General features: G+C 43.0%; 1 protein-coding gene across 7 annotated transcripts in view; it reads right to left on the bottom strand.

Annotated features, from left to right (window-relative positions):
* KIAA0319L (KIAA0319 like) overlaps positions 1-26,514 on the bottom strand; it is a 50,741-nt gene that overhangs the window by 4,626 nt on the left and 19,601 nt on the right. For 6 of the 7 annotated variants that reach the window (XM_042439429.1, XM_042439424.1, XM_042439430.1 and 3 more), the window contains 15 exons: positions 23,083-23,777; positions 16,414-16,687; positions 14,540-14,641; positions 13,967-14,064; positions 12,973-13,060; positions 10,287-10,379; positions 9,221-9,353; positions 5,139-5,367; positions 4,737-4,860; positions 4,328-4,460; positions 3,676-3,824; positions 2,958-3,109; positions 2,304-2,442; positions 1,889-2,048; positions 938-1,080 (listed from right to left, as the gene is read on the bottom strand). In XM_042439429.1, coding sequence (XP_042295363.1) covers positions 938-1,080; positions 1,889-2,048; positions 2,304-2,442; positions 2,958-3,109; positions 3,676-3,824; positions 4,328-4,460; positions 4,737-4,860; positions 5,139-5,367; positions 9,221-9,353; positions 10,287-10,379; positions 12,973-13,060; positions 13,967-14,064; positions 14,540-14,641; positions 16,414-16,687; positions 23,083-23,777 — 2,712 coding nt within the window. Of the gene's footprint in view, positions 1-937; positions 1,081-1,888; positions 2,049-2,303; positions 2,443-2,957; positions 3,110-3,675; positions 3,825-4,327; positions 4,461-4,736; positions 4,861-5,138; positions 5,368-9,220; positions 9,354-10,286; positions 10,380-12,972; positions 13,061-13,966; positions 14,065-14,539; positions 14,642-16,413; positions 16,688-23,082; positions 23,778-24,957; positions 25,177-26,514 lie in introns of those variants that run through there. The other variant, XM_042439428.1, reaches the window with a different exon arrangement.

Here is a 26,514-nt window from a genome sequence, read left to right as displayed (position 1 = left end):
CAGTCAAGTCTGCAGTCACAGGGATTAAAATAGCTCTTCACCTACTTGACATCTTAAAAGTGGCAACTGAACCTCTGTTCCCCCAACTTTGTTCTTTATCATGGGTGCACTGTGGATGTTGCTGGCTTTCCCTGGTATGGCAGGATACTATGTTCCCCTTACTGAAGAAGAAGGCAACTCTCCAGTCGGCACTTCTAACTAGCAGCTCAAGGCGTCTTTCTCCCTTTCATGCATAAAGAAGAAACTGAGCCCATCTACTTGTGTCCTGCTGGTCTTGAGAAGTGATGCCATGTAGTAGCCCTGGAAAATCTTCTAATCCTCTACCTATCTGAAATATGTGGACAAAAATAGTTGTCTTCCTAACTCAGCTACTGTTTATTGTGACAGAGGTAACACATATACTGCATTCAGAACTCCCCGGCCTAATGTTGTGAAACAAAATAGTTCAAGGAGAGTTGGTGGCCTGAGCGGTGCTATAGCTACCAACATGCCTACAGTTGCATTTCTTTGTGCAGTGGTTGTCTTTGTTCTCATAGGAATTTGAGGCACTACCCAAATGTGCAAATCCTAAATTCGGATAAGAGGTAGACAAGGGTATACACTGCAGGCAATCATATCTTCCACCATCTTCAACTCTTTGGTGATGGGAGGGGGGAGGAAGGAATGGCTGCTGTTACCTGTTTCAAGTATTAACTTACAAATGGCTGACTGCAGGAAACCCATAACTGTCTCTTTGAGACATACTGTATCCGGTAGGACAAACGGGGCCCTGTTATGTAGCTTCTAGTTCGTTTAAGTTGCTCCCTGCCATTACACTGTCTCACTGGAGGCAATGGAGTCAGGGAAGATCTGGATAGGTAAAACCTTTTGTTCTAAGGTGGTAATATAAAATGACAAAGAATGGAGAGTAGCTGATTCAGCTATTCTTCTGACTTACTGACTGTATTGATCTCCAGTGCCCGGAAGATCAGGAAGCCAGACTGTTGCTTCCGTAACTCGTTCTTGAGCGTCCATGCAACGTCGTGCCCTTTGAAGAGCTGGTGAGGTGGCTGATTCCACACATAGAAAACCATCTTTGTGCTTCAAGGGACAAGAAATTTAGAGGTACAATAAGTATAAACAGAAGGTGGCTGGCCACGTTTGTGGATGGGATGGGGGACGGCGTAAGGGAATTATTTCAGAACACAACATTGTCAGTAGTCTGAAGAGTACTTCACATCATCATTCATTCATTCATTCATTCATTCATTCGCCCATTCCAAACCCTTCTTTCTAATCCCAACAGTATTTTTGCTAGTAAGTCCAAGTACTTTGAGAGGTCAAATCCTGGAAACAAAATAATTATGCAAAAACAAGGAGCTGTGTACAAGCACATCTGCTCTGTCTGCATGATTTATTTACACTGCAGACTTCAGATTTTTCCAAAGCACAAGATGTACAGCTCTGGTTATCAAAGACAATGTGAGGAAAGACCTCATCCTATCTTCTAACCAGCAGAGCAAAGCAGCAGTGTGGGAATCGAGCTGTGCAAAACCTCATCCTGTCTACCTGGCAAGGCAGAAACTACTCTATAAAAGAGAGAAGATGAAAAAAGAAAAAGGAAAAAAGAAAATGTAGTCATGTTCCATTTACTTAATGCTTCCTTAATTGCAGCCAAATATATATTGATCAGCAGCAAACCTCTTCCTCTTCTGCTTGGAGGAAGAACGATAAATGGCTGGTCTGAGAGAGGGAAGGAGCAGGGAAGGAGGAAAGACAGGAATGGTAGCAAAAGCCCAAAGCTTCTCTGCTTCTCAGCACAAGATGTTAAGGGGACACATTTGCCAAGGGCAACACAATGCAGACACTTTACTTCTAAACCAAAAAGTTCTGGTCCATGGCCCCTCACCTCTGTTCAGTGTAAGGTTGGATCTTTTGGACGGTGATGTCTGAATCCAAGACCCCGAGCAAAACACCAATCTGACGGATGAACATGCCCTTCTGCCGTTCTGTCAGCTGGCTGACATTCACATCAAGTATCATCTCCACAAGATTATTCTTCCTTGGATCTGTGGAGAATGCAGAGCTGGAATATTCAGGCCCATTCATCTCAACTGCGTCAATTCAAAATGTTAGCTGGCCACGCTGCCAGAAATTAGGATGGGATGCACTTAGAAGTATCCAAACAGAAAAATTAGTATGCTGTGTGAATTCTTGTATCCTGCTTACCACAGAAGCTGGGCTAATAAACTGGTTGTGCAGAACCTCAGAAAGACTTGGTTCTGAAAAAACTGGAAAGTTGGGGTGCTGAACAAGGAACTTACCAGGTTTGACTTCCACTGTGGCCCTCTCCATATCATTCTCGCCTTTGGCATCAGTCACTTTCAGGTGGAACGTATATATTCCCTCTACCAGGTTGGAGAGGAAAAGCACTGGATGGTGGTCTGAATTATTTAACACCTCCTGTATATAACAGAAATGTGTATGAGGGCAACTCACTTTGGAAACCTGAGCCACACCACCACAAGTCTAGGGTCCACTTTGGCTGGTTCAGGGACCAATTCTCCCCATCCTCATGGGGAAAAGAAACCACTGTCCTAGTTACAAGCCACAAGTACATACATCATGGGCAGAAAAATCTGGGATTTTCAAAGGATTTGCAGAAGGCCAATTTTAAAAACAAAAAAGAGAGCCTCTATTTAAGCAACAAGACACATTTCTGTTTCTTTTTCCAACAAACTAACTTGGCTTTCCTTCTGGAGCTGAGCTTCCATGACTGGGCTCTAAAGTACATTCTACATAACTGGCTTTAGCATGATTTGCAAGGATCTGAAGGGAAAAGATCAGTACCTAGGCCAGCCTTATCACTTTGATTAAATGCAGCAGATTCTACAGTATGTCCCAAGCTTTCTTGAACAAGTCACTCACACAAAGTTAGACTTTGCAGAAAGCACAGCAGCAATGCCAACTTCACATACCCCAGCTGCAGGACTGCCCTCATCCCGGGTCCACAGGTAAGTGACAATCCCCTTATCGTCTGTAGATCTGGACCCATCCAGCTCTGCGGTATTGGTAGGAAGGGTAATGACAACATTGCCAGCAACCTTTGCCACCGGCGGTTTATTTATCTCTGAGCAAAAGAGAAAGGCAGAAGTTGGAGGACCAGAAAACAATGGAATCAGAATAAGAGCAGCAGGTTTTGGCTTCACCCAAGGTAAAAATGTTAGCAAACGTTCTAGGCCAGTGCTAGGCATGGGACTCAGCTTAATAATAAAAACTACAATCTTCAGAGAAGCCAGTCAAAATATAGTAGGCAAAAACTATGTACTTCATTCCCCTAGGAAAAAAACCAGCTAATCCTGAACTGAATTTTGAATCAAGTGGTTATATTAGGGTAAAGTCATTACAGAATTTACAGGATTGCTCAGGGTATAGTAAATTGGTTCTCTCTCTGTCTCTCTCCTCAACACACACTCTGGACTCACAGCAACTCCTTGGGGTTGGTTAGGCTTGGCTGAGACTTGTTATTTGCCTAATGTCACGCAAGTGGGCCAAATGGGAATTTGATCCTTTTACCCCCCAGTCTACCACTCTTTAGACTGCCTGTGACACCAGTAAGAGATTGTGGTAAAAGGAAGCTCTCTCTTGTCTGAACACAGGGTCACCAAAATGCTTCTGTACTCTTCAACTACTCACCTTCCCTGACAATAACATTAACGGAGCTCCGGCTCTGCAGGTTCCGCTCATCTTTGACAGTCAATGTGAATTCATATGTGCCGACCTCGAGCCCCATAACTGTGGCTATGCTGCTGTTGGCATTCTCCAGTTTCACACCATCTGGACCGCTGAAAGATGCCCCAAGGCCATAGCAAAAAAGTTAGGCAGCACAAAAGAGGAAATACGCAGAGAAAAAGAGCTGGTGGAATTCTTTGGACACCTCAGCAAGATGCTAGCTTCCCAGATCAAGTTTACCCTTTCTTGTATCATGCTGTAAGTGGCAGGGCTGGGATAGTGTCTCCTGCTTAAGGATTCTCCCTCTTCCATTGCATGAACAAAATGAAGGGAAGAAACTTTTGCTCCATTCATTTGCATGGAATGCAGGGAAAATAAGGTGGGGTAGGGGGAGATGTTTCCTATACAAAAGACCATTTTGTGGGGAACAATATCCCTCTTCAGAGGAGCTTCTGGGTTAATCATGCTAATTCTTACACTCTGGACAGCCAGGGCCCATTGTGCTGGATCCTGCCTAGCACTAATGCACTGAGATGCTTCTTCAAATTGTGTGTACAATATGCCTGTGTTTTTAGGGTAGGGAACTATATATGAAATATGTGACAGGGACACACACCGTGTTTTTTCCCAAAGGAAGGAGACAATCTTCTGGTCATCAGAGCTCTTGCTACCATCCAATGTGGTGCTGTCTACAGGGAGGGTCAACTCCTTGTCTGGGCCAGCATCAGCCTTGGGAGGTTTATTGTTTTCTGAGAAATAACAAGATGCAGAAGTGAGAGAATAGGGAAGGCACTCTGGAATCTGACAAAGTGCTTACATTACAAAAATGAAAATAGCCACACATAAAACAGGTTTATAATGAGGCCCATCTAGTCCTTCTAATTCTCCACAAATTGTTTCTCATCCCTAATACTCTACCATGCACAGATATAAAATCTGAAATGGATTTTCCAGAACTTAAGACACTTTTAAACTGCCTCATGCCAAACTTGGGGGTTTGATACACAAATGATATGAAAGCATACCAGGTTGCACAATCACCGTGACTTCGGCAGTGGACTGGTGGCCAGCAGAATCTGTCACCGTCAGCTGGTAGGTGTAGTCACCTTCACGCATTGCGGAGAGCTGCAAGGTTGAGGTCCTCACGCCCTTTGAAACAACAAAGCCCAAAATGCAAGTCTCCATTTGGGAAGCCGGAAAACAGTACACCATTCACATTAGGATGTGAGGAAGCAACAAGAGGTTGAATTGATATTCTGGTACAGGAATACTGCATGACACACTTCTGACCACATCCAGCAGAATCCATGACTGCTGCTGGATGCCCAGAATTAATCAGAGGATTCTACCTCTAGGAAATGTCTAGGAAGTGTTTACAGAAATAAACAGGCTCCACTCTGACTGAGTATGATGTCTCAAGATCTCACCTGCATCTCTACCACCTTCCCTTTGCTGTTGGGGCTGAGGGACCATTCGTAGCTCACAATGCCATGGTCATCTGTGCTCTGGTTCCCATACAAGGTGATAGAGTTTTGGGGCAGGGTGATCACTTGGTTAGGGCCTGCGTTTGCCACAGGTGGATAATCTACTGCTTTGTTCACAGTGAGGCTGGCAGTGGTGGAGTTGCTGGCACCATCTGAATCCACCACTGTGAGACTGAACAGAGAGAGAGAGAAGGAAAGAAATTTAGTAATGAAGAAATGAAGGCCTCCAGGAGATACAATTAAGGAGTCTTACTTATCTATACGGAAAAGAATGAACTGGAATTCTGGAGACTGTCTTCTTCCTTAGCGCTTAAGGAGCAAAGTTATAGGTTAAATTCAATATGCAGTGAAACAAATTGGGGGAAACAAAGGTTGATATGTGGAAATCCACAAAAGGAGATGTGAACATAAAAAGTGTGAAGCCGCTGTGAAATTATACAGAACGTGCTTACAAAGCTGTATTCAGATAAATAACAAGAAAATACTCACCTCTCCCAAAGGCTTGGGCAAAGATGCAAACTTGAATCCATGACTTTTTATCATTTTTCAATAGAGAACTCATTCATCAATACATTCAACCTATTTTTGACAACATTAATTTTGTATGTATAATGTTTTGAATATTGAATAACGTAGAACGTTTTAAATACTGCACAGTTTCTGATGTTTCTGCATATCCTCTTTTAGTGTTTCTAAGTAAACCTCTTTTTTCATGTTCCAGGGTATATGATTTTACTCCCCTTCTTTGGAATGTGCTCCTAAGTAAACAAACCTAGACCTTAGGAAATTATGAGCTCATTCACAACCATAGAGAACTGTTTCTGAAACGAGTCACACATCCAAAAGCACTATCTGATTTCTCTGATCTGGCTAGCTGTATGACTTGAATGAGTTCACAGAACAGAGCAAAAGTACTCATCTCCTTGCTTTTCTTAAAGTCTGGCAGTCAGATATATTCTATAACATATAGCAACATGTTTCTACGATTAGCCTTTCATAGCTCTTAATAAACTCATTTGAGATGTAGTGCTGGAGAAGAGTGTTGAGGATACAGTGGACAGCCCAAAAGACAAACAAATGGGCCCTAGAAAAAGATCTACCCTAGAAGCCAGGATGACCAAATTGAGGATGTTTTACTTTAGCCATATCATGAGAAGGCATTGCTTACTAGAAAAGACAATGCTACTGGGAAAGGTGGAAGGAAGGAGGAAGAAAGGAAGACTACATGCTAGATGGATAGACTCAACCAAGGAGGCCATAGCCCTAAGCCTGCAAGACCTGAGCAGAGTGGTTGAGGACATGGGGCTGTCATGAGTTGAAGTCAACTCAAAGGTAGTTAACAACAACAATAAACTCATCCATTAATGAACAGAATGAATTCTTAAAAAAATATTTATTCAAATAGACATCCCAACATCACATTGGCAACGGGCTCCATACATGAAGTTGTTCCTTTTTGCACGTTGCAAAAATGCTGCACAAAAAGTGACCCCTCTAAGTCAAGCATCAGAGTTCCCTGGGGGAGCACTGTTTGTCAACCAAACGCACGACACACACTTCCTTGGTCTAACCCCAAAGTCACCGATTCCATTTACAGATGGCGACAGCCAACAAGTCCTTGGGCAAGGGGACATTTGGAATTGAACTGACAGCTGGCAACTGCGTTATAATTTTAACCTCCTCAACAGACAGTTCCCTTTTTCACACAGAAGGATCCTAGTTCAGTTTTAGAGCACATGCTTTGCATGCACTTAGCCTTGAGCAGGTTTTGTTATTTTTTTGGTTCTGTTTTTATATCCTGTCTTTCCTCCAATGAACTCCAGATGGCACACATGACTCCTCTCCTCTCTATTTTATCTTCACAAAAACCCTATGAGAGGTTGGGCTGAGAGGGAGTGCAGCTGGCCTAGCGAATTTCATGGTTTGGGGGGGGGGGACTTAAACCTCATTCTTCAAGTCCTGCCCCTTTATTTGCACCACTAGCCCACATACTCTGCAAGGCAAAGGGCACCATTCATGTGTGCACTAGCAATACTCACAGCACACTACTGTAGTGTGTTGCATGTGAAATCATATGACGATGGTCTGGAAATATCAGCTGGTTGGGGCTATGTGGTTGGAATAATTTAGCCAGATTCCTTATTATGTATGTGTATGCAAATACAGCTATTCCAAAACCCAACAACTAACTAACTAACATTGAGAAACTGGAGCGTGTCCAAAGGAGGGCGACTAAAATGGTGAAAGGTCTGGAAACCATGCCCTATGAGGAAGGACTTAGGGGGATGGGAATGTTTAGCCTGGAGAAGTGACGGTTAAGAGGTGATATGATAGCCCTGTTTTAATACTTGAAGGGGTGTCATATTGAGGAGGGAGCAAGCTTGTTTTCTGCAGCTCCAGAGAACAGGACCCGGAGCACTGGATGCAAGCTCCAGGAAAAGAGATTCCACATCAGAAAAGTGGCCTACAAACATGTATTAAAATAAACAAAGAATCAGAATACACAATGAAGGGCTAGATGGATGAAAACTCAGACTTGGTATGTCAGCCTTGTAATATTCAAACCCTTCCAGTTTTGCTGCACATAAGAGTACGCAGGACTATCCTGAGTAATAGTTTCTGGATCATGACGAATAGGTGATGATGCACACTACAATTCAATATATGTGTGTGTCATATTTCGTATGCTAACAAGCATCTTGGGGATTCTGTGGAAATCTTTAGTCACTGTTTGTCAGACCTCCCCATACAAAGCCAGCAAGCTGGAGTAATGACACAAGTTTCTGGACTGCCCAATTTATATGGCCTGCTTGCGATTGTAAACTGTTTGAAACTAGAGTGCACTGCCAAAACCAGAACCACCTTTCAAAAGGCTCTCCAAAAAAATATTAAATAAATCATTTCATAAACATCTGAAAAAAACCTTATTAGGTATCAACAAAAGGAGAAGCATGGGGAGTTCTTAGAAACTAAGAAACTCAGCTGCATGGGCCAAGGCTAACTTCAAGTACGGAAATCTGTGCAACCAAGGTTCTGCAGATAGATCATTTACTGCACTGTGATTCTATTCTACATCTCTATAGGAAGTGGTCTGTAATAGGAGTCAGACAAGTAGTTAATTATTTAAAATAACTGGCAAACCAAGCCAGGAAACAGCTCTTTAGAAAAGAAAAGAACATACAAAGAACGTTACTGAGTTTTTCCCCTCCACAGAAGGACAACACAACATTGGGATGTGCAATTTAACTATGGATATTGCACACCGCCTATACTGAAAAAGATGCTCTGCGAGGCTTAGCACCTGTATTAGTAATAAGTTTTCATTTTTCAACACTTTGAATATCGCCACTACAAAGCAAACGGCAGCTGCACTCAAAATAACCCTTTCTCTGTAACTATCAAACAGATGCCAGCCACACTAAATCCAAAGAAAATTGAATTATTAACAGATAACTCTTCTCAAGCAACCCTGAACCTTTTATAAAAGAAACTCATCTAAAGATATCCCCACCGAATTTATTCATTTTCAGTTTCGGGCTTTAGAATAATCAATTTGTTCCTGAACCTTTTATCCCTATTCAGTAATCCATTTGAGATATTCATGGTGCAGTTTAATAGGTAGGCTATGCCAAATCCTATTTTTTTAGTGGTGTAGCTTAAAGGGGCAGTTAGAAAGAAAGAAAGAAAGAAAAACGAGGTTTGATCCAATTATATATTTTGTTGACTGATTTTTTTACCCCTACTAAGTTGAGCAACTTAGTCAACTCAAACAGGTTAACAAGGGAGCTGACCATTTTATGAATGCCAGCTTGTTTTGCGACTTGCCAGCTGTTGTGTTACTTGCTCACAGCATCAGCCTCCTTAGGAAGGATAAAGAAGATAACCAAAAGAATACAAAGGATAAACTAGCTTTCTGAGATACCAGGGTTTGATTTCACTAATTGCTTTATGTCATATGTGTTAAAATCATGCTTTAGCTTTGGAAAAGCCAGGCCAGAAACACAACACCAGATTGCCTGCCTTACCTGAATGTGTAATTGCCTGGTACCAAGTTGGTCAATTTCAGAATGGGAGTGTCTGCAGATACCTTCTCCTCTCGAAGTGGCCCTTTCAGCTCTTCCCAGTGGTAACTGACTATTTTGTCATCATCAGTACTTTCTGATTCAATGAAAACAAGACAGTCAGAAGTTTTGTTTTCTTGCATTTTAAAAAATGATAACAACACTTCCAATAAATCTTGTTCAATATTTAATTTCCTATGAGTCCGGTTTAATGTCATTGTGCAATTACAGAGACCTCTTTTCACGAGTGAAAAAAGCTGATTTTATTTCAAAATTGTGAGACTACGGCAAATGCGGCATGCACTATGAGCAACAGCTTTTTGTAAATCTACATTAGTAGAGTCCATGGCTTGTTATATATCCAACCCCCAATTCAGCCCCTTCTGTCCCCTGTTACACCATCCCAGGAACAGGGCTGGGAATGGCCTCCAAGCCTGAGGCTCAGGATAAGTCATGCCAGACAGATAATAAGTCATGCCAGACAGATATAATGCCAAGCAAGATGGACCGATGGGCTGACGCTTGTTTAAAGTAGTGGTACTCAAAGTGATGGTCCACAATTCCAGACCTCGAGTCATTAAGCTGGTGGCCTCTGGCAAATTTACAAGACAGAAACATTTGTAGCCAATAGGCACAAATATGGCACAATGGACAAAATATTGTTGGTCCCCCACATCAGATAGCTTGGGAAGCCCTGCTGTAAAATATGTTGTATTATCCCCATATTGCTCTAATATTAAAAAATGCCTGTTTTTTAAATCAGAAGTGGAGTTCCAGCCACTTCTTGGGATCTTTTTTTCTTTTTTAGGCAGATGATGCATCCTGCAGACCTATCACAGTTGCCAACTCCTAGTTTAAGTAACACTTTTGGCAGTGAAGACTGGCAAGTAGTCTGAGCAATCCCAAGAACTGATCAACGGACAATACATCAGCCACATCCCTTAGCAGACAATCATTTTCTACTTCTTCCTGGTGATGTTTCTGTCCTGCCTCTAGAAACAGATTTGGACCTATTACATTAAATACTTACGGCTGCCATCGATGACTGTAGAGGTGGTTGGCAGCGAGATCTCCAGGAATTGGGGAGACGCAATGGCCACAGGTGGCTGATTTACTCGAGGTTCTGCAACAACAAAAAGATCATGAGAGCCCCCACCAAATGTCTCCATTCTATGAAAAATCAGATTATTGTGGCAGTTTAAAGTAGGTATTATTGGTAGTCCTAATCTGAGTAAACTCATTAAATCAATTGAATTAATCAATGATTTTTCCTCCAGATTTCCCCAAGGCCCAGAATTCCTCACTACTGTCAGGCTGGCTAGGGCTTCTGGGATTTGAAGTTCAACCAAAGATCATGGATATAGAACCACACAAGTAAATCCCACTGATTCATTTGTGCCTACTATAGTTAGGGCTAGCAATACTCATTAGGTTTAAAGCATTTATTATGACATAAGGACTGCCAACCCAATTGTTATCTTCAATAGGGGATATATTGAAAGACAGCTGGCATACATACACTGTACCCACTGATCTAATTCCATCCTAGTCCACAAAAGCTTATGCCACATGGCCTTTAAGGTGCACAAGGTTGTTTTTAGGTTATTTTTGCTTCAACGCAGAGTAAAACTATTTTTCCATGAAGTTGATCATAACAGATAGCTAAGACACTTAATTATGAATCAGAAAATGTGTGGAGCAGATCTCAGCCATGCCTTAACTTGCCAGATGGCCTTAAGGAACTACGCTCTCTGAGCACCTCACATCACCATCTGCAAAGTGAGAGGCTACTGCTGCACTTCACTGGTCTCTTGGAAATATACAAACATGAAGTGGCTTGAACAGTGGTTCAAATTTATTTTAGACACCAGCTGTAAGTAAATAGCCTTAGCCAAGTCCTTTTTTCTCTTTATCTCCCTTACCCATTTGTATATGGGTGCAATACAGTTAACCTGCCTTGCAGGATGACTGTAAGAATTTCAGAGGGACTGCTTGTGAGACAATTTGGGGGTTTAAAAGACAGGCACTTGCTATGGGCTCAGCTGAAGTCACTGCCCTCCTTCTGTCACTCCAGGATGGATCCTAGATGCTCACTTGTACATCTGAAGCGCCACTTGCAGCACCTAGCGGCCCTTTCGGGGAATAACTTTCTCAAAATAAATACATGCATTACTATCATGTTGCATAACCACAACTAGCTCCCACCTCTCTGGGATTAGTGGGACATGGAGATCCCAAGGCTGGCATGTTCAATTCTAGGAGTCCAGCACTGGCTATTGCAGCCTGCCCACAAAAAACCTCTGAGGGCAACATGGAGGCTGTGGTTCCACCATCGGCCACCCAGCAGATTCCCTCAAAAAGATGGATGCCTACATTGCTTCACCTCATGCTGAGGAAAGCTATTTTGCAAGTAATCTTACATAAGAAGTGAGATGGATGGCAGCAAGCATCAAAGAACACACAAGCTGAAAGTAAAGCACCACAGATGTACCTCTGCTGCCAGGCTTGTTAAATAGCAATATTTTAAATCAATAAATGCAGAAATCAATGTAGAACTCTATTTTAACCAATGGACTATTAGGCAACTTAGACAAGATATTTCAAAAGCTCAGATTGAGGCCAGATGCTAGCATGCGGCTCCGTCTCTCTCAGAGCAACACATCACTTTAATAACCTGCTGCCCTGTTACATCAGTCAGTGCCATTTTCCTTTGACAAATGAGATCTAACCTTTCCTCACAAGATTTCATTCCTCTCCTCCAGAGAGACGAGTGATTGCAGCTGGAGACAGCTTATAACTTTTTCAGAGAGGCAGAAAATGGCATGAAATTGGCACTGCTCATGATTGGCATACTCAGTGGGTTCTGCATTTCTGTTTGCCACCCTGAAATGGATCATCAGTTTCTGGCAGGAGGAATGAGAAACAGCCAAGGCTTCTTGTCTTGTTTGGAGTTGGGAAGATGGCAGACAGCAGCATCTCTGTGATTGTTCTGAGCTTTGGAAATCTCAGAGCAAGATGGAACACTTTCCTGCTTCCTTGCCACCTCCAGGCTAAAGAGGAGCGCTTGGTAAACTGTTTTGGCCATGGCTGGTCCAGGTGCCCTGAACACCTTGCCTACCCACCACCCAAAATAAGCCCCATATCTGGAGGACAAGACTGAGGCTGGATGCTGTGTGGCAAGTGGTTCAGATACTCCAAGCTCCCTGGTTGACCAGTAAAGGGGGGAACAAAAGAAAGAAAGAAAGAAAGAAAGAAAGAGGGAGGGAGGGAGGGAGGGAGGGAGTATTCTCAAGCTTACGCCTTTCAAATTGGATCTACAAGCATAAGGAATCTCTGGCAGTTCCCTCTTGAGTAAAGGAGATTAAAACAATTATTGACTCCATGAGAAATGGAGAAGCCCTAGGACAAATGGTTTTCCTGTTAAATCATATGAAACACATTCAGAGCTATTGCTTGCCAGACTCTCCTGTTTGTACCAAAAGATATATCAACAAAAACATAGGGATTGAAGAAAGTATAATGGGGCGGTCTTCCATGCCCTTTCATCTTACTCTCTACTCCACAAAGGTTCTTTTCATATAAACTTCAGTTGAGTATCTATTCATGACATCTAGCATGCTTCTCAGACCTATTCAGTCCAGCTAGCTATTTTATGGTGAACCCAGGGCAGGTATAAGACATGAGCTAATGGGACGTAATGTAGTGACAGAGCTTACCTGGTTTAACCGTCACATTCACCATTCCTTCTCCGTGTGCATTATCGCCATCTACTATCACATTGAATTCATACAGTCCCACTGTGAGCTAGCAAAGGAAAATGGAACATATGAGCAAGACCACATTCTGTTAACTCACTGAGGGTATATCTACACTGTAGAAATAACACGGTTTGACACAACCTGCAGTCCACACTTTGCTCACCCCTGGGCAAGGAAGTGCTTTTGTACCCAGAGTGGAAGAGAGAGGAACTCAGCTGCAACTGAAAGGCCCTGGAAAGAAACTGACCAACCAGACTCACATTATTCCCAAGTACAGAAATAAGAGGAACAGGAAGAAAGGTTTGCAGGTGCAATTCAGAACTAAAGAATACCAGCTTTCTCCCAGAGATCTATTCTAGGTTTTCCTGGCTGCCTAATTTAGCTGCTGTAATTCAACCTCCTGCCCTGAGCATTCTTGATGGCCCAGATAAAGAGATTCTTTCTTTCCTGCCCTGTTGAAGAATGGGCTGGTTGAAGGCAGCTGCCATCTCACTTTAACAGTACTGAAGAGCCATGCAAATATCTTATGTAGATCTTACTGATTACTAGAAAATTCACAACTGTTATCACTAAAAGGTCCTCTATACACGAGTATTCAAACACTGTACCTAACTCAAATTTTTCTGCTTATTTGAAGGGAAAGAGAAAACTTCAATTCTCAATGCTTCTCTTTATGTATATAGAGTCCAAGACAGGTTCAACCATTGATGTTTCTCGTTAAACAGAAAGTAGCAGGGATGAGAAAAAGCTCTGGCAAAGACCTTAGAGAGGTGCTGTCAACCAGAATAATATGGAATCAGATAGGCTCAAAGTCTGGAAATGTAAAGCATATAAATAATGACTCTCTGCTACATTTGCCTCATCTAGCTTCAACCTTGCATAATGAAAATGACAGCCTACAGCTCTCTTAAGATGGTGGACTCAAACGAAAAGTTGTTAGGCAGAAATTCACCTTAGATAACTTGAGGATCTGGGAGTGCTGGCCTTCCATCTCCCCGCTATAGTCTGTGGGGTGCGTGATCAGCCTCCAGTCATAGGAGTAGCTGGTTCCTAAATGGAAGTACATCAGATGTTAGGAGGGCCCACCATCAAAAGAAACAAAGAATAACCAAAGCTGATGCTTCAGCTGATTCCAAATCTAAGCTTAAGGCAAGGGTGAACATGCACTGAAGGTCTCTTTAAAACGCAGATTTTTGAAATGCCTTCCAGTCACTGAACTGTTTTCCCCCCCTCTGTTCTCCAAGGAAAACAACATTTACAGACAAACCTAGATCCTGTATCAGGAGCAAGGAAGTATATAAATTAAGTAAATAACATGCAACTGTACCCTGCAGAGGTTATTTCCCCTCTCTCCCCAAAAATACCTCAGGAGTTCCCAGGGGATGCCAAGGGCCACATAAGCTGCACAATTTCTTTGTGCATTTTTATTGGTCTTTAAGGAGAGGTTAGTTAGGCATCTTTTAGAAGTACTCTGTCTAGTTTCAAATTCAAGTTTGCTACCATATACTCTGTAAAACAGCCCTACCTTTAGGAGGTGGAGGCAAGACATACGCATTTAGCTCCACTTCATTCTTTGGCAGAGTTACCTGGACACTGTCTCCAGCAGAAACTGCCAGTTTCTTAATAACTGAGAGAGAGAGAGAGAGAGAGAGAGAGAGAGAGAGATACAATCAAAGGTCAGAAAAGCATTGATATTTAAATGAATACTTTGGATGAGAAGTAAATTGCATTTTACAACCCCAGACACATCAATCATTTGCAAATTATCATGGGGCCTGAACAGACAGGCCAAAATAAAGCTGTTTCGGGTCACTTTGGAGGTATGCTGTTTAAATGGCACATGCATCTTGAGAGGCCAGAAGCTGCACCAAAGCTGCACTCCAGTCCTTAGGACTGGAGCATGGCTTTGGCACGGCTTCCAGTCTCTTAGGACGCATGCATAATTTAAACAGCATACTTTCAAAGTAACTCGAAACAGCTTTATTTTGGCCTGTCTATTCAGGCCCATGTTTTGGAAAGAACAAGGTACAAACAATTGACTTGTAAAATCTCATTCTTTCAGTGCAAGTGCCATTTTGGCTTTTAAACTCAAGAGAATGAGTCTTACTGGTAATGGACCCAACTAGAGCAGACTCATTAAATCAATTGCTGAACAGTGAGTTATGTATGTAAATCCCACTGGTTCAATGAGTCTATTCTAACTGGGAATCCACAATAAGATGCAGGGCGAGGTGAATACAAACACATAACCACCCAGATAATAAAAATCTCTGCTATTTTCTGGGAGATCAACACAGGTGTTGTATTCACTGAGGGGCCTTTCAGTCAGATGCAGCAGGGATGAAAAGCACATAATCAGATACATTTCAGGAGACAATCCAACTTCCCTCTCGCAGAGACAAGAGCCTCTATTTATTCAACTGTAAACTTATACTTCTGCAAACAAACCAAGAATTCACAGTATTATGAGCAGAAAAGAGAGAAACATTTTAAAGATCTGAGCAGGTATGCAGAATCCATAAAACCTTCTATGCCTTTCAAAATGGTATGCTATCACCGAATTTGATCTTTGAGCCTTGTTCCAACTTAAGAAATATTGTAGTTTCTTTCAAACAGGTCAGCTATACAACAAAAGTGATCTGACATCCCAGCTTCAATACCAAGAAATGCTTTGAAAACACACAATCCATTTCAAAGACAAAACAGAAGGGAAAAAATCAACATAGACATCTGCATTATACTGAATCATGCAGCTCAGTACTGTCTGCACCAAGTGGCAAGGGAAGAAAGAAATCAGATACAATGGGAAAACCATGGCCAGTGTAGCCATGTTTGTGGAAGAAATCTGAAAGGGCCGTTTTGGAGCATTTGGGCATGAGATGTTGGTGCGAAAGTCCCAACTAGGTTACCTGAGAAGTAACAAAGCTGGGATGAGAAAATATAAAACAGTCAGATGAAAGGTAAAAATATAAATATATAAAAGCAGATCTTACACTGAAGGCTGGGTTATAGATAGTCCGACCTAGAAGAATTTGAATGTTTCCCTGCCACTGTTTATTTACTTCAATTGCTTTATCTAAATGAAGTTAATAAATACTGTTTAGCAATGACTGCATACAAGGAAACAATCCAGATCTCTGCTCTGCTTAATCAAAGGATGTTCTTCGCAAAAAAGTAGATGAGGAAAGATCAGCATGATCTCTATCATGATCTGGTGCAACGGAATCAAAGGGTTAAGCAGAGATGACAAAATCTGCCATCTTAAAAATCAGAAGAAAACCGGTCTCAAAGCTCCCTCTTGGCAAATGAACAGTCAGTTTAAGAGCCGAGGCTGTGAAAACTTGTCAAGGGTCTTTAAAGGAGTTTACTGTACCCTCTTCTGCCAAAAATACCTCTTACCTGGCGTTGGGGCAGCAGTGCTGGGTAGAACGGCAGGATTGGCTGGGACCGCAGTAACGTTACTGTTTGTGGGGGGGCCTGTTGGAACAGAAGTAACTTGCTGTACCTTCCCAGCATCCTTTGCCTGAAAGTTACTAGAAGTTGGAAGGGCCTCCTCCAAGGGGAAAGGCTGGACGGAAGTGTTGCTGGGTGGCTTTGCTTGATCAGAGTTCCCAAGTGGGATGGGAGATGTAGCTGCTAGAGAAGGTTCTGGTGTAGGCTCTTCCTCAGGATCCTAGTATTTATAACAGTGAAAGAGGGGAAGAGGAAGAAATCATGGCATTTAGAAACAAACTCTTAAACCAGACAGCTACAAAGATTTTTTTTCATCAATCCTGTTGAATGGCCTCAGGAGGAATTTAATCAATTCATGGCATAACCTAGACACTGAGTTTCATCAGATAATACAACTGTACCTGGATTGTGGCACATCTTCCCCGACGTATTATTAAAAACCAACATGGTTTCTAATGATACATGAAGCTTAGCTCTAGGAATCCTATGGATTGCACTTTGTTTAATATAAATACCTTGCCTTGCAAGGTATGCCAATCTAAACCCTGTTGAAAATCGCAGCTTGAGGAGTCCTACTGAACAAAATGGATATATGTTCTGAATCTGCAGACCAAAACCCCCCAATTCAGGTGAAAATCAGCCAAAATAGTGTCCAGGAATGACATTGTGTCTTAGGTATACTGAAACACACAGCCGCGGCCCATTGGGAGGGCACAGGAAGGAAACATGGCCCCTGCTTTGTATATAGTTGCCCACCCTTTCTATAGAACATTACTAATCTCTATTTCTGTTGCTATTCAAAAGCAGCACAGCCTGCATGCAAACAACATTTCTAGTGTTACAGCCAAGAACTTAGGCAAAGGGTTCATTTTAGCCCCTTCTAATGCTACCAGTTTGGAGTGCCGTGACAAACTGCTCAGACCAGGGTAAACAACCCCAGGGAGCAGATGAAAACCATTTCCTTTCTTTCATCAGAAAATTCCTTCTCCAAGCCCTGCCCATTCCACTGAAAAGCCCGGAGCAGCAAAATCTGGACATTTCAGCTTTAACTGGGCTATTGCGTATATGCTGCATGCTTTCTTAAAATGATCTCCTCTGTGCTGCATCACCTGGGCAGTTAAACTACAGCACAAAGTAGTGCCTATGGTTTTTCACAACCCATATCCTTGTAGCAGACTGAAGGGCAAAACTTTAAAAGGCCCACTTGAGGGCCCTGAATTGATGGAGTTACTGGCAGCAAAGATGTCAGTGCATTAAGCTCTGGGTTAGAACTCTTCATTTCAGGTACCTCTCTTAGCAGGTCTGAGAAGATGGCTCTGCTCTAGATATGCCACCCACTGGAATTTAAATACTGTAGTCAGTAAAGGGGATCTTTGATCTAAGTAACATCAGAAAGTGCAAAAGAGAAATCTGACTTGATAGAGACAACCCAAAATGTGCCACGGGTGAGGGCTGCGATTGTGTATATGGTCTATTAGATTGATTCAACCTGGATTACAAATGTTGGTGACAGTACTGATTACCTGGTTGAGTATATGGTTTTTTCCTCCCCATTTGTCATGTTCAGCTGTTATGAATCCAAGATATTGGGGCGGGGGGGACGGGGACTGGGAGACAGACAGCCTGTATCAAAACACTCATCAAGAAAGCTCCTATTAAGCCTGTTTTGAATCAGGAAGAGTTTACTCATCCATAATGTAGGTGTGTGTAAGTGAATGCACGCAGAAATGCATTTGCCTTCATATCACCTGTCATAGTGATCCCATGAATTGCTGAACGTTTTCTTAGGCAAGGAATCCTCATAGGTGGCTAGCCATTGCCTTCCTCAGAAACAGAGCAGTCAGCACCTGATATTCCTTAGGCAGTCCCCTTCCAAGTACTAACCAGGCTGGCCCTGCTTATCATCCAAGTCCAGATGGGAGCTTGTGCCTTCAGGATATTTACCCCTCAAATATAGGTATGCACACTTCTGACATGTGCAACGGGTACAGAGAATTTTTAATGGGCGTTTCTGTTACAAGAAACTGTATTTTTTCCATTTCACAAAACAGAAGCTTTTTTTTAACTGATGAAATGTGATTTTTCAGTGTATCCAGCTGACATACAGCGTTCAGTGTCAATTGGGATGACGTTGGGGGCAGAGGGCACATTTCAACATACCGAGAATCTTGAACTCTGATCACGGTGTAAAAGTCACGGGGATTTAAATGAGGGGAGTCGTAAACTGAGTCAAAAACACTGACCAAGATAAAAGGCAAGTCAGCTACGTCACAAGAGAAAGAGCAAAGTTCATCGCACTGGACATAAAACAAATTCCAAAAGCTATGTAAGTTAATACCTTTGTTAAGGCCGCCCAAATGCATAGATGCATTTGCCGTGTATGCAAACATTAAAGAGCATCAGGCATGATGAAAGACTGGTTTGTAGAGTCATACTGTCTGCGCCGCATACTGAGGTGTGATGGAGGCAGAAATGACTAGAGACATTTTGAGCTAAAAATGGGAAAATATTGCTTGCTATGGCCCATGGGAGCAAAAACTGGCCCTCTAACCACTACAGCTGCCTACCCCTGCTTTGTTGTACTGTATTAGGTTTCACTTGAAGCAGCTCCTAGTCACACAGGCAGCAGAAAAAGAAGTTTGTCCCTCCTATTTTGAAAATATAAAATCCCATTTTAAGCTCAGAACTGCCTCTACTTTGAGGGAAGCTTTCAAGATCCTTTATCAGTAGGAAACAGAGAGCAACTAGGCAACATATTCAGGAATAGCCATCTTGGCCATGAAGCAAAATAGGCAGAGAGCTGCTAGGCAGCCTTTATAATGACAAGGCTGAAAATCATTTAGGAGTGCTTTAAAATTAAGTCAACAGAAGCCAAGCTATGCGTGGGACAGTTTGGCTTCTTCTAGTTGTGGTTTGAGATACGGCCCTGGAAATCAGAGTTCAATTCTGCGCTCAACCACAGAAACCCATTGAGTAACCATGGGCAAGTCACACACTCTCAACCCCCCCAAAAACCATTTAATCAATTTGCCCGAGTGTCGCCATATGTTGGAAACATCTTGAAGGCACACAACAATAAATGTCTTGGAGTGGACATAATTTCAGAGAATAATAGAAGTGGTAGAAATTACTCTTCCTCCAACATCTCACAATTCAACGGTCAGATTCAATGTTCTCCAAATCATAGAAAAACCAGGATTGGTCAGAAGACAAACTGTAAAATATATACTGGGATAATAGTTTATTGGTGTAGTCAAAGTCAGGCAATGCATCATTAAAAACAGGTCTCTCAGTCCCACCACCTCCTTTTCTTAACATCTTACCCAATAAAGAGATTTGGGGCTCCCAAAAGCCTGAACACATCTTGTGCCCTTTCAAAGTTATTACACTTGTGAATCGCAACTGAAGCAGGAGTAAAAAAACTGTTAACTTTCCCTGGATTCCATGAAGACAGGTGAAGGATTCTGTAAGTAGTGTTTCCTCCTTTGTATCTCTTGCAACGCAGCAACCACAACCTTTGGAGGGTTGCTTCTGCAGCTGTACTGCAGTAATGCAGCAGTCACTTCAATCAGCTCTGTGCTTGAATGCTTCTCTCCACGGAGCCCCACAGGAGCCATTGACCAAATGTGCAGTACGGCATTTCAAAATCATCCACAGAGCGGAAGAAGAGAAGTTGAAACCAACAAAATCCTACACGCTCTAATGAACACGCGCCAATTTGGCCAGACCATTTTTTATCTGCGCTAAAACGTAAAGATACCTTCCTGCAAGGAAGTGTTCCTGTGGTGTGGAAACTGTGTTTTTCCAAGCTCTCGAAACGAAATGTTTCATTATTGGCAAAATGTGCTTCCTTCCCCCGCTCACCCTCGGTTCGGGTGTCAGCTGCAACAGCTTGGGTAGCGGTTACGTGAATGTCACAGGCACCCAAACACAAGTGCCTCTGACATTAGCACCAAAAATGATTAATAACTCCCCCAGCCTGATGCTTGCATCACTTCCACTCAGCAAGGCGCTCCCTCCTCTCCTGCCCTAACAGGTGGCAAGAGTTTCATGCTGGCAGAGCATGAAGAATAAAACATGGACACGTTTTTCCAGCTTGCTTGGACAACAACCATGGGATAGCAAAATCTAATGGACTGTTTCACCCTTCTTTTCATTCCAAACATTAGAGTTGGACCTTAGTATCTGTGGTGCCTCTGTTCTGGACCTCCCCCTGCCGCCATGGATGCAAAAAACCAAGGGACCTCAAGCCGACTAAAATGGTGAAGGGTCTGGAAACCATGCCCTCTGAGAAGCGACTTAGGGAGCTGGGTATGTTTAGTCTGGAGAAGAGGAAGACTAAGAGGTGACATTATACCTCTGTTTAAATATTTGGAGGTGTGTCATGTTGAGGATGGAGCAAGCGGCTGCAGAGACTAGGACCCAGAACAATAGATGCAAACTACAAGAAAAGAAATTCCTGTAATTCCTGACAATTGCTCTTTGACAGTGGAATGCACTCCCTCAGAAGGTGGCAGAGTCTCCTTCTTTGGAGGTCTTTAAACAGAGACTAGATGGCCATCTGTCGGGAGTATTTTGATTGTGAGTTCCTGCATGGTAGGGGGGTTCGACTGAATGTCCCTTGGGATCTCTATGATTCTGTCATGACCTCAAAATGGCGCCACCATTAGGCCAATGAGGCTTGCCATCCATGGATGCTCAAATCTGCCAATGAAAAGCCTGTGGTTGGAGTGAATGGCCTGTATTTGTCCCTAGAGCAGGAGCAAACAACTGTGCTCCTACAGTTCCCCATCAGCCATAGCCAGCTTTGTCAAGGCGGAAGGACTATGGGAGATGTTGTTGTTTGTTATGTGCCTTATGCATATGTGGAATCTAGCACATTATCTACTTGAGTGCCAACTTCATTCAAGCTGTAGGGAACATTATCTGGGCCCCTTTCTGTCCAACATGAACAAATGGCCTGTGTTGAAAAAACTTTCTTTCTGAGTGACGCTCATCATTCTGTGTCTCATAAGGTGGCCCTCTTTGCATCAAAGGCTGCCAATTTAAGGAAAAATGTGGTGCAAAGAAGGGAGTGTGCTTAATTTGCAAAATTTTATTATTTTAATATAAGCTGTAATTTTTATTGTTTTTATCATAGATTTATAACATTTTGAAATGGTCTGTAGACCAATCCAATAAATCATTCATTCATGTGTCTTCAAGCTGACTCTATCCTAGGGTTTCCTTGGGAAGACCTGAGGTTTGCCATTGCCTTCCTCTGAGGACGAACGATCACCCAGTCGGGTTTATGGCCAAGCTGAGGGAATCAGACCCAGGTCTACAGAGTCATACGCCAACACTTAAACCACTTACACCACGCTGGCTCTCAGGGGATGTATTTTACACCTTAGTCCTCTTAAAGTCAAGAATAGCATCACAGATCTCAAATTCCAAATAAACTGGGTCCTTAGAGAAGCAGACTTCTCCTAATTAGTAAGGAGCCACAGAAACGCTGTTTGCACTAAAAGGCTTACCTTTAAGTTGTGATGAGAAGCAAAACAGCCAGCTTGGAACAAACTTTTAAAAGTACCTAATCGCAGCTGGGTCTCGCAAGTGGAAAGAGGCGGCTGCTATGCAAATTATGCCCTCTTTCCTTACGAAGAAATTTTGCCTCTGGGAAATTTCCGTCATTTCAAAAGCCAAGTGTTATGAAAGTTCACCAAAAGAGAAGTCACAAGCGGGCCTTTATGGGCAACTCTTGGAGAGTGGCCTAGAATGGCAGCCAAACATCACAATCAAGAGAGTTTCTTGAAGAACCTTAATTTAACATTCTCCACTCAGCTGGAACATTAGGAGAACTCCTGATGGCTCAGGACACAGCACTTCCAAACAGTCAGAATTGGCAGGGAGATTAGGGAAAGATGACTGCCGACTACTAAGGGGAGGAAGGCATCAGTCTTAGCAGACAGGCTGTAGTGCAGCCTCTGCCACAACAGAGGATTGCAGAGGGACTGTCTCCTGTGAGACACCAGATGGCCATGGTTTGGGGGAAACATCATTACTGATCCATTGCTGAAGCAGAGAAGCCAAGCAGCAGTTCCTAAGTGACTACTAAGAAGTCAAGGGCTGAGGGACAGCTGAGTCAGCCAGAGCAAAGTTAAGCCACGCTGTTGTTTCACACATAAACTAGGCCACTTCCAAGTTCCTAGCCGTCTCCTTTGGCTCTGGGCCACATCCTGCTCCACAAGCTGGCAGTTCCCATTTCACAGTGGCAGCACGACCTGAAACTGTGAAATCTGTGTACAGAATCCGATGCACGGGAATAATATCTTTCAAGAGCCACAGTGTACTCAAACCAGACACAGTTAAGCAAGGGGTTTCCAAACAGTGGGAGTTCCCAGGAATAGGGATTCTACCATCAAGTTGTCTGCAGGGTAATTAAAAACGAAACAAAGCACACTTCATTCAGAACACCCTGTTTCCGTTACCACCTAAGCATCTATGAAGTATGAAGGAAGAAATCAAGGAACGGGACAGGCAACCAATTGCAACAGGATGAGTCATAAATCGTTTTGCCCAACACAACACACGTTAACGTTGACATGAACATTACATACTCAGTCATTCACTTACCCCCACAGAGCCACTCCCAGTGAGGTCACTTGATCTGCTCACATTATTGCTGATGGGAGAAAGTGGGCTTGGAGGTTTTGTCTTTCTTGGATCTTCACTGTTTGTCCACGGGTTTTTCTCTGGATTAATGTGGTCTGGGAGATGATTTGCTTCTTGAGCTGAAGACTGAGGCTCTGCAACATCCTGAGGGGTAGATTTACTATCCAAGGGCTGAGGTGGAACTGGGTGGATTGCAGGACTCCCACCGCTGGGGCCTGTGTCTCTCTTTAAAGAGCTTCCCCCAGCACTTGCCAGTTGCGGTCTCTGAACAGGTAACTCTTTGAGGGACCTTCGTAGCCTTGCTTTACTCTGAGGCCTCCCTGTCCAGTCCAACCACGTCGGAAGGTGAGCTCTCCTCTCCTGCACAAGCTGGGGATCTATTGTGTGCTCAGACTTTGTTACAAACACCAAGATGGAGTCGATGCTGTCAGTCCAGGTAGCTTGACAATGATGAGGCTTGGTGCAGTTCACCTGGATACACATCTTCCCCAAGAGCCAAAAGGCATTACAGGAGGAGCTTTGACAGCAAGCGGCTTCACAAGACTGGACAGAGTGAAATCCTTCTAGCAGCTGCAGGTGAACCCCACCGAATGACCTCAAATGGGCCCCGTGCAGAAGCCGCGTTGGCTGGCATGTGCTTCTGCTCCAGCTTGCATCTGAGCAAAGAGAAGTTAAACAACAGATGTTTTTGAGAAGCATCAAACAGAACAGGGGTTACCCAAGACATTCTGATGTGTCTGAATTTTCCCATATGTAGCATAAACAGACTTGTAAATCAGTTTGCAAGTTTCTCTCCTTTAATGGTATTCCAAAAGTCTGCCAACAAACCTTTCCTAACAGTAAGGCTGGCCCTGGCAGAGAATGGTTAGATTCCACCCAAGAAGCAGTGCCTAAGCAAGCCATTCCAGGGATTCCTGTCCATTTCTTCTACAGAAACAGCAATGCTTTCTCAGCCACACCATAACCCATCTTGTACTCACAACTACATTGGTGGAAGAGTGGCATGGAGGTACTCTCCCAGGCACTACTCTAATTATAACTGTAGTTCAGAGCAGCGGAGACCTGTTTTAAGTCCCAAATGAAGTTTGCAACAATGGTGACATATCATAAATCAAGTCTCCGCTTCCTTTCTTTGTGTGAAAAATCATGCCAATGCTCTTCACAGATGAGGAGGCAGGCACTGCCTGATAAGGCAAGTAAAAGAGATTAATTGCAATTTTTCTACAATAATAGATCGACAAAAATGCCATGCCATTTCCTGATGAAGATATAGCACAAGAACACACATAGACATCTTTATTGGCCAGCATGCTGCTTTCTTCCCCTGAACCAGAATCTTATGGGTCTACATTTACTACTAAGATGAATCAACGGTGGTATTTTTCAGTGTTGCAACTCACATTTGTTCTTGTCACCAAAGCCAGAAAAAAATTGGAAGTCGGCTCAGGGACTTTGTTCTAAAGAGTGCTGATTTAATAATCTAATCTATTCAGAAGGGCCTCATCTTCACACCTTCACTGCTCTTTTGCAAATTGTTAAGCCAAAGGTTGGGAGGATCATTGCACCCCGGGTTGGAAGGACTGCGGAGTACAGCACAGATGTTTACAGCGTTTTCTCTTATTGCATTGCTTTAGCCTTGGGAATTCTCTCTGCCCTAATATGCAATTAACAGTGCACACACACAACTCTGAACACAGCACAATAAAAAAAAATACAAGTTAATAAACAAATTTGCATTTTTGCCCCAGGAGGAACTTTCCCCTCCTGACAGCACTGATTAAAATAATAATTTTGCTCACAAAAAGCATCTCAGGAGGACAAATCATTGGGGCCTACCTTCGAGAAGACATTTGCTATTGATGCTGTTGGAGCTCATCCTGTTATGTTATCCTGTCACAGGGTGAGCCCATTCTGTCCCTCCAGCTATGTTGGACTGCAGCCCTCAGCATCCTTCGCCATAAGTTATCCCAACTAGGACCCATGGGAGTTACACGCCAACACCATCTGGACAGACACACTTTGTCCATATACAACTTGATGATCTTCTTTCTCTAGCCAGTTTCATTGGAATTACTTCCCCAAAACTTTCCTCCACCAATATTAAGAGAAAATTTACACAGAAGGAAGCTGCTAGGGTGTCAGCAAAGGCTCCTTCCAAAAGTCGAGCCGATGTACCAGCTCAAGCTCTGCAAAAAGTTGGTAAACCAGACCCCTTTCAGCAGAGCAAACAACGAAACAAAAACACTTGACATATTATTAAAAAGAGTATGTTTATGCTTTGGGGTTTTATTATGCTAGAATGGGAGCTTGAACCAAAATGTTCAATTGGCAGGCAACTTCTGGGTCTGAACAAGTGGGCTTATGGAGGTAGATCCATAAACAACCTGGGACAGGGATCTTCCTGGATCAGAGGAAGGGGCTAAACCAGTCTCTTAAAATGGTTCATGTGTGTGGATTAAACATGATGCCATTCTTGCTACAGGACAACTTTTTAGGTAATTTCAAGACAGGCAATTTCCAAAGGCACTGTTCTCCTTAATACTGTAACCTTACTGCATGGGAAGGCTGCCAGTCTCAAATCTACTGGGACTGAGTTTGCAACTGTCCACAACATAGTAGATCGCGAATCTGGAGCAAAATCAAAATCAGGAGGGGATTTAGACCTGTGGGGCCACCACGAAGCTCCAGTCGAGAAGGCAAAGTAGGAAGTCAACTGACCAGAACACCAACTAAATATGTTACATAGTGGATGCAATGCAATGTAATTTCTGTAAACATTTTATTATTTTGTACTGGCCATGTGCCGAAATAAATTATTCGTTACATAGCAGTGTGTCGGGGAGTTCATATGGTAATGCCTGATCACTCTATGAAAGTTTCCAGGAGAGACCATTACTCAGTTTGGGACAGAAAGGGATCTCTTCAGCTGCTTCTTTGCCTGGTCTTGATTCAAAGGTCTACTCCCCTCATACAAAGAGTCCTGTAGTCTGTGTTTATTATGTACAATGCCTACTCACACACCTCTCTTGAAGAGCAAATGAATGTGGCTAGGGACCTACCGAGTTTGTGTGTGCATGCACAATTCCAAGGTTGAACAAAATCTCACACTACAATGCAAGACTTAAACAATTAAAAGTTTTCCCAATCCCTTTGGACTAAACCTCCATGTCTGCAGGTTATGCGGGAGGGAATGGCTCATACCACAAGGCACCTGTCCTACAAGCCTGTCTATCCCATTTCATCCCAAAGCACATTTTTAAACAGCCAGCTCTTACAGACAGAGGCAGTTTTGAATGGAAACATTACCCAGTTAACGTCTAACACCGCTGGTAATGACGCGTGCGTAACCCCGCCATCTGCTCAGCCTCAAAAGAACCTAGAACTGCATAGCAG

This window comes from Sceloporus undulatus, chromosome 9 (assembly GCF_019175285.1).
Source record: "Sceloporus undulatus isolate JIND9_A2432 ecotype Alabama chromosome 9, SceUnd_v1.1, whole genome shotgun sequence".
In the NCBI taxonomy this organism is placed as follows: domain Eukaryota; kingdom Metazoa; phylum Chordata; class Lepidosauria; order Squamata; family Phrynosomatidae; genus Sceloporus; species Sceloporus undulatus.
This window is presented reverse-complemented; position numbering and strand designations above follow the sequence as displayed.